Below are 9005 nucleotides of genomic sequence, written 5' to 3'. Positions count from 1 at the left end.
AGATGGCCTCAATTTTATTATTATTATTATTATTATGTTTATTTTTTTTTTAAATGGCCAAATTGTGACTTAGGACAGTTGAATGTGCTGGCCGTTTTTTTTTTTTTGTTTTTTTTTTGTCTAATAAATGACATTAGGCTACAGTTTTTTTTTTACTTTAAAAATTTAACAGATTGCTATTTATTACTTATCATAAGTGATGTAATTAATTTGAATTTTATTCAAATTCAATTCAAATTCAAAGTCTTGTTTTTAGGGACTATTTCAGTACATCAAAAAGTGTGGCTAAGATGACATCTGACTAGCTAATTGAGAAACAAAAAAGAAACACCCATTTCAGCAGGCTGGCTACGGGTCTCTATAATGTAATGTAAATGTTTCATTTCGTATAATATAAAAAAAAAATAGGATTTAAACTAACACAAAAATAATCAAATTTTTAAAAAATATTGTCACTATCTAATTGTGATCATTACAATAGATGCACTTACTTTACAAGAAGTAACTTGCTCATTTCATTGATCAATGACATAAATATGAAAAATCCCTGAGCTGCCTAAAAACTCGCGATACTATTTGTGGCGCGGGATTTGGCTGAAGCTGATGAATGCGCAGTAGTGGTTCTGCAGCGCTGTGGAAATGGCGCCTGCGTTCAAGCGGTAGTAGTCGGCACGGCTTAACACTGAACTCTCTGGATTTGAAGTTTCTCTTCGCTACTGCTTTAAGGTTCATCACAACTAGACTTCGAGAGTTTATCCCTGCAAACCGAGTCCGGATTATGACCGGGAAAGAGTTGCCACGAAAGTCGTGTTTGAAGTAACGTTAAATCCAGCTTTCTCGAGGGCCGTTGTCATCAACGCGCAGGTACAACGCTGTGATCTTTGATAACCCTTGACTATTTATACATCTTATGGTATTCTAGAGCACTGTACATGCTTCTGCAACTCAAGAAGTTTCAGTAAATGTTTGTGTTGCTTGATTGTTGTTGAAAACTGGTCTCGTGTTGTGACCGTTAGCTACCGTTAGCTTTTGCGGCTAATCTGAAGGGCTCATGGTAACAGCCTGCGTGGGCTCGACTCACGCAACCCCACGGCTATTTATCACAGATTTTACATGATTTATGTTAATACACATCACGTTATGATTTTTATAGTGTCTGATTTTCTGTCGTGGCTGTAACTCGAGTGTCTTGTTTGATTTGTTGGTATAACAGTAACAGTTTGAGCTAGCAGTGCTACTGACTTGCTAACTTACGGTTGACAGAAACTTTCCAGCAAAGCTGTGGTACAAACCATGTTAAATTACGTTTTATGTAAATTACAGCAGCTATAGCACTGAATAGACGCATTGTTTTTACAACAATATTTGTCTGCTGTAATTTGAATGTATTTGAATGCAACATTGCTAAGATTTTAAGGTGACAGTGCATATCTTCAGATTGATCATGTATAAAGTGGTTACAACATGCTTGCAGACATTTGCTACACTGCTTTAGTGTGCTTTGCATAGCATTAGCCCTTGATATAAATTAATTAGTGTGTTGTGTTGCTGTGATTTCACGTCTCTGTTTCTCCATGTGTATCTCACATGGGTGGGACGTGTATTCTGCGCGGGCACATGGATGATTCCCTATAGGCTGCATTGGTATGACCATGCTTTTCCAGGGGGCACTATTGCATGAACGAGTGTTTTTAACCCACTGTGCTCAGCATAATTGAGTACACCCCATTTTAAAATGAATATTTTTATCAATTTCTTAGTGAATATAGGCAATATATGTTAGTGCATTTAAACAAAACATATTTATTAAACAGGTATATTTATTTAAGCAATAATTAATTTACCAAACATATTTAGAAACTGAAGCATAATACAATTAAATTCAGGCAAAATATTGCACAAAAAAAATTACAACCTACAAAATTTCAACTAAATCATATTTTTTTTTGCTTCTCTTAATTTTTCCTCTTTTAAAATTTGTATTTAATATTTTTCTATAATCTAAATCTGGGTGTGCAAGTTTTTGGACCGTTATCGTAAGTTATGTTGTTAGATAAACTCCAGATCTGGCTTCAGTACTGACCAATTCAATGTATATGCACAAATTTAATATTGTGTAGCTTCCTATTTAAAATATAATTTTAAAAGACTGATTTGTGAGGGGTCTACTCATATGCTGATCACTATAGGCAGTTAGTCAAGCATGGACATCTATCAGAACTTCTTTACTTTCGTTAAAAATCTTTTTCTAAAAATCTTTATTACATTTTAAAGTGCTATCAGACCATCAGGAAAGGTTCTTTCAAATGTTGCTAAATCTGAAGATTTCTGATTTTGAAGTGCATGTCATTTCCATAAACTCCTTGGCAAAGCAAGTTTATTTATATAGCACATTTCATACACAGTGGCAATTCAAAGCGCTTCACATAAACAAGAATAAAAGAGACAAGGAAAAGAAAAACATATAATAAAAATGTTAAAAAAAACAGATAAAACAAATAAAAATGCGTTAAAACAGGTTATAAAAGAATGAAAAAGAAGAGAAAAACATAATGCAATCTGTCTGACTTGCACAGTGCAACTGTTTTACTATATTTAATTAGAGCTGTCCTTACAAGAAAATCTTGACCTAGTCTGGACCTAATCATGTATTTGAGTCTTTCAGCTGAGCATTCGAGTCGTGCGTGTGTTTTCCTGATAGTGTTATCATTGCTTTGCCTCATATCTCAAAGCTGGTAAACATAAAAGCTATGTAAACATCTTGGTTGGCTGTGCTAGGATGATCGAGCACCTTTTTCTAATAAATGAATGATAAAGCTTTAATCTTAAATATATATGAAAATATAATTTGGTGTTTCATAAATTGTTTTCATTAAAATATGCATGCTTAAATACACAATATATGCAATACTGTATACCAAGTAGGCAAGGGCCGGTATAAGATTCTGACGGTATGATAACCTTAGATAAAAAATATCATGGTTTCACGGTATTGTGATTACTGCTCTAAAATCTATAATTTTTAAGTGTCTGGTTAAAAAAAAAATCTTTTCCCCTTTGAACACAAAATAATTTATTTTAAGAAACCTTTCTAATATTTTGGAGCAGTAAACATGTCAGGCTAAGTAATTCAAACGAATTATAGACTCCTGTTGTCTTCATTTGATTAAAAAAACACAGTTTTCTTTACAATATAAAACGGCATCTTTGGATATTTTTTTTTGCTTGAGATACTGTTGTCCTAAAAAAAGGTAAATAAAAAACTTACACATACCTTAAAAAGGTATAGCAGAAAAGTTTGGTGGTTTTAAAACCTTGACTTCTCCAAACTGCGGAAAACCTTAAAAACGATTATCGTCCCATGCCTAATACCAATCAATCTTGAACAGTGATGTTTTAATTGTATAATAAAAGACCATTATTGGAGGATTAAAGTGCAGCCCCAAATTCTTATTGTCATATCATTTAATTTTAATACCTGATTACAAACATTAAAATCACTAGGTTTTACCCAGTTGTAAGCATGCAATGTTTAATAATTTAATATATATCAGAATTTAGTATTATGTTAACCTCTATGAAATCTCTTTTGTAAATGATAATTTAATGCAGACGCCAAAATTGCATATCTTGCCTTTGACCCAAATATAAATAAAACTCCTTAAAGTAACCTCCTTTACATTTAATGTGTCCATTAAAGCCAGTGCAACTACAAAATCGGGGAAGGGAATATACAGTTTTGAAAAGTGCAAATATGATCTAAAAAGCAACATTGTGTATTAAAAAACACTGTTGAATGTATTTTAATTACTATTATACTGTATTAATCAGGGTGTCATGATCTTCCAAATCCTCGATTCGATGACATTTTCGATTCTTAAGTCACGATTCGATTCATTTTTCGATTATGAATAATTAATTAATTAATAACGAATTAATTATTTGTAGCCTACTTAAACTACCTGACCTGCATGGTCTTTGTTTTACCCATAACCAAATCATACAGTAAATGAATAAAGGTAAGTTACACACATAATTACTAAAATCTATCTATCGAATTAATCAATCAATTAAAGAAACGTTGGCTAGAATTCTGCATTTTAGGCTTAAATTATAGAGAGACATATGTTATATATAGCAGATGAACCGAGACTGCATCAGATCGCGAAGCAGATCAATGTTGATCTTTCTTTTGAGCTGTCAGTGCGGAAATGAACAAAACAACTGGTCTAACACAACATATTATAAGATTAAAACATGAAAAACTGATCAGATAGTAACTTCGGTCAATTTTCCTAACGGATAAACCGAGATCAGGTTGGATAAACAGCTCTCGGTAATATTTCAGCATGCTTTCACTTTCGCATTTACCGGTAAGAATGACATCTCGCCCTGCTCATCATTCTCTCTTCATATAGCCGTATATATGGCTTTTACACGATCATAATACACTGTGATATAGCCTGGGTCATTAGTAGGGGTGTAACGATTTATCGTTGTACGATTTATTGCGATGCAAAAATGTCTCGATATGCATCGTGGCGTTATGACGATTTGATTACGATATGACGTCCGTTTTCTCTTATTAGTTGAGCTGTTTGCACGTGAGCTACGTTCCACCTGCTGTCGCACGTGAGTTTAGATTGCAGCAGCAGTAATGTTAGCAGACCAAGATGAGTGGAGTTGAAATAAAGGATGGCCCATCCTCTCAAAATCAGACGTCTGGCAACATTTCGGTTGTCCAGTCATTGCTTTAGACTCGTCCGCTTTTTGACACGCATACTGGGTCAAACATCCTAAGTTTTAAAGTCTTCACAGTGATTTACATACTTAATGGTGTTGAAAGAGTCACATACTGTATTTATAAGGTACAATTCACCCTAAAATATCATTCTGTCTTCATATAATGATGTATTGGCCGCCGCAAAATCACACAAGACGTGAGCTGTTACTACAGAGGGCGGATGATAGACGCGCGAGTATGGCAAGCCGTTTTAGCATTTAAACCTTTGATCTGACTATCCATAAATATATTTAGAGATATCTCTAATTATATTTTGACTAGTCATAATTATAATTCGACTAGTCAAAATATAATTAGAGATATCTCTAAAAGAATTTAATTAAATATGAATTAAATATATTTATGGATAGTCAGAACAAAGGTTTAAATGCTAAAACGGCTTGCCATACGCGCGCGTCTGCTTCAGAGAAAGGAACCTGCAGGTTGTGACTAATAAAGTAGTAAACAAAATTCAGTTTGTGGAACAGAGTGATCTTTCAGGAGCCGCGTGGGAAGTATAAACAGCACTTAGCAGGGGAAATGAAACCAAAAACGTACACATTATTTAAACAATCATATCGCATTTTAGAGTTATGAATACGACTAGCATTAACCCTTTTGAGTACAGAGGTACACAAAAATGCACGTCAACATGATACACTTGATAGCGCCGACATCAGCGACGCCGAATAAAAATAGTAAACCTGCCTAAACTGCTGAAAAGAGTCACGACTGTCCTGTGTAATGAAAAGACGGCCACCCTGTCACTCATCATGCCCAACATGAAGACAGCCATCCATAAAAACCTCTCAGACAGATACACATAAGTTCAGGATTATCTTATAGAACTGCTGATTACCTGGAAATGTGGATTTTTTTTGCACACAGAAAAAACACAATTGACCAAGCAAAGCCTTAAGCTCTTACTGTTAAATTCAATTGAATAGAAAGCTTTTTTTTTGCACCTTTACTTATATTGTTCCTTAATTTTGTCTCTGTCATTTCAATAATATTTTTTAAGAAGTTTTTAAATTGTTTTATTTTCCAGAGACAGGCCTGTTTAAATTATTTTCTTAAAGAAGGTTCAGTTTAACAAGTTGAAACAAAAGAAATACATAAAAAATAGTTTACTTGGTAAAATTTGCATTTCAGTTAAATTTTCAATTTTTATTCCAAATATCGTGATACATATCGAATCGTGAACATTATATCGTGATACACATCGTATCGTGAGCTGAGTATATCGTTACACCCCTAGTCATTAGTTCGTTGCATTGTTTTGTTTTCTCACTACAATCGATCTGCTTAATAGGGCAGAGACCGTCTCATTCAGGCGATCTTGGACTGATGGATTTGGCGCGCAACTGCTGGATATATGCCAAACAAACCGTGCTAACGGGGGAAACGAGACCGATTCCAAAACAAACGTCTATGTGTGAATGCACCGTAAGATTGTATTTGCACACAATTGACAGACAGTCGCAGCACGCAGCTCTGGCTTGATCTGGCACACAACAAGGCAGCACTGTACACTGACCCGAGCGTCTCGTACGCTGGCCCGGGCCATCGGGCAGTCCTTATTGTCGAGCCCTGAAAGTTTAAGCCCTGTCAACGTTTCTCTTGCGTCTGCACAGTTTAACAAGCACCTCAACAAGCCTGTTTTTTCCCGATTGGCAAGCCAAGCTGACGTGACATTGGGGGCGTGACAGCATCGACGATTCTATTTTTTGATTTGATAATCGAAATTGAGCATACATTTCGATCGATTTTGATTTAAAATCGAAATCCTGACACCCTTATGTATTAACTTTTTAAATTTCAGTATATACGTTGAGTTGTCATTTTAAGTTTTCAGTTTTTTTATATCTGTTTGCATTTGTTTTTATATTTGTTTCTATTGTTTTAGTAAGCTACATTTTTCTGTCTATGTTTAAAGTTTCGATTATTTTTTTCATCTAAAAAAGTTCATTTAAATTTTATAATAAGTCTTGCTTAACAATAAAATCAGTGCTACCAAAAGATAGACGAGTATACATAAAAATATTGTAAAGCAGGGGTGCGGGTGCCCAAACTTTTTTGTATAAAGGGCCAAAATCCAAATATCATTGTGAGCCGTGGGCCGAAGGTAAATATACTAAACTATATTACATTCAATTTGCCATGGTTAATTTTCCAATTTATTTCATAATATTTTAAAATAAATAGAAAATATTACTTTAAATTGTATGAACTAATTTAGTATAATTATTGCTATAAAAGCAAACAATCCCATTTGAAACAGAGTTCAACATGACTTGATTTGCTCACCAAAATCTGCATGGCAGTCTGTGCATTTAAACTAAATCTGATTAATTTACACCATTTAATTGAAACATTTATTTTACGTTAAATTTCAATTGACTATCTCGAAACCATCCCATAATATTCCCTCTCTTCTCTGATGGGATTGCAGGCCGAATCAAATGTTAACGTAGACTAACTTTGGCCCACAGACCCTAGTTTGGCCATCTCTGTTGTAGAGTTTGTGGAGTTTTTTACTTATTTCTAAAAGGCCCTCGACAGACTGACCATGAGCTCATCTGAACAGCCCGTTTGCTTATAATCACTGTTTTATTGTATGGTTTGAGGAAACACAAGTGTGGTGGACAGACGCAAACAGCAACTGCTCCAGTGCAGGCACAAAAGTGCTGACAACTGCTGTTGTCTATGGGGTTCTTTGTCTGTAATGTTTTCAGTGATATTGCAGCTAGGCCTGTCACAATAATCAATATATTGACGTATCGCGCAACACATGAACATGACCTCAATCTTTTTTGGTGATGCAATATATATAACCCATACGTAAAAGCCAATTCTAGCAATATTTTAGCTGATTGAGCAACATCTGTATCTCTATTGAATGTGTCCATGTCAGAATGGTTTAAAAAACACTAGTATTTACTATAAATTACGAATATATTTTCATGTGGGTGCTTGACAAATGAAAATAGATCTGGTAGCAGATATCACAGCCTTTGTTACTTTTTACATTGCACTTATTTGTTAACATTTATTAATATATATATATATATATATATATATATATATATATATATATGTGTGTGTGTGTGTGTGTGTGTGTGTGTGTGTGTGTGTGTGTGTGTGTGTGTGTGTGTGTGTGTGTATATATATATATATATGTGTGTGTGTGTGTGTGTATATATATATATATATATATATATATATATATATATATATATGTATATATATGTGTGTGTGTGTGTGTGTGTGTTTAGGATATAAATTTTCACATTCTGATTCCAATGCCTTATTTAATTGTTAAAATGACTAATTAAATAAAATATTCTTAAGAATAAAATATCATGTGTTCTATGGAAGAGTGACTTGCGTTATGATGCTATTATATTGTCGTTCTGTCATTATATACTAAGTGGCATAAAACGGTCTTAAAATGACAATAATATTGTTTATTGCAGTGGTTCTCAAACGGGTACGTGTACCACTAGTGGTACGCAGGCTTCCTTCTAGTGGTACGCGGATGAATCAAATATGTAATATATACATGCTACATATATTTAAATAAATCATCAAAAATGATTTATATATGAATATGATGACATAAAGCCTATATTTATGCGGTCCAGGCAACATTTCCAGGTGCTAATAAACCAGGAGTTATTTCTTTTTCTTTTTTTACTTTTTAAGAACGGTAACCTACCATTTTTAACTTTTAAAAGCACATTTTAATTTAAATGTACTTAATAATAGGAACTAATATGCCTCGTTTTTGAACTGTACAGAGCTTAAGCTGTTTTACTAGACCTAATACGCCACTGTATTTCAAAACTGCTCATTATGGTGGTACTTGCAAAGACCACTTTTTTTCTGAGGTGGTACTTGATGAAAAACGTTTGAGAAGCACTGGTTTATTACAATATATTGTTCATCAACAAAATTGATATCGTAACAGGCCTCATTTCAACAAGCACCTTCTGTTTTCGTTCAGTCATTTGATTATTACCCGTTTAATGTTTCAGCTCTGGGAGATTGACTTCTAGCACGTGTTCTCTCTTCAGTAGGCATGCGTGACCTGGCAGCCCAAGTCACCAGCAGCTTGCTGCGCTTTCCAGAGGTGACGATAGATGCTCTGGGGGAGGATGAAGTTACTCTGGACTCTGTGCTGCACGGAAAATTTACTGTTGGTGAGTGTTGTTTTACACCG

The 9005-nt window shown here is 34.2% G+C and overlaps 1 protein-coding gene across 2 annotated transcripts in view; it reads left to right on the top strand.

Annotated features, from left to right (window-relative positions):
- Positions 1 to 630: 630 nt before the first annotated feature.
- The window catches only part of ahctf1 (AT hook containing transcription factor 1), a 28463-nt gene continuing 20088 nt past the window's right edge, over positions 631 to 9005 (top strand). Inside the window, exons 1-2 of one of the 2 annotated variants that reach the window (XM_009292870.5) lie at positions 631 to 864; positions 8863 to 8985. In XM_009292870.5, coding sequence (XP_009291145.1) covers positions 8865 to 8985 — 121 coding nt within the window. In that variant the 5' untranslated portion in view covers positions 631 to 864; positions 8863 to 8864. Of the gene's footprint in view, positions 865 to 8859; positions 8986 to 9005 lie in introns of both variants that reach the window. The other variant, XM_692635.10, reaches the window with a different exon arrangement.

Source organism: Danio rerio, chromosome 17 (genome assembly GCF_049306965.1).
Source record: "Danio rerio strain Tuebingen ecotype United States chromosome 17, GRCz12tu, whole genome shotgun sequence".
Lineage (NCBI taxonomy): Eukaryota > Metazoa > Chordata > Actinopteri > Cypriniformes > Danionidae > Danio > Danio rerio.
This window is presented reverse-complemented; position numbering and strand designations above follow the sequence as displayed.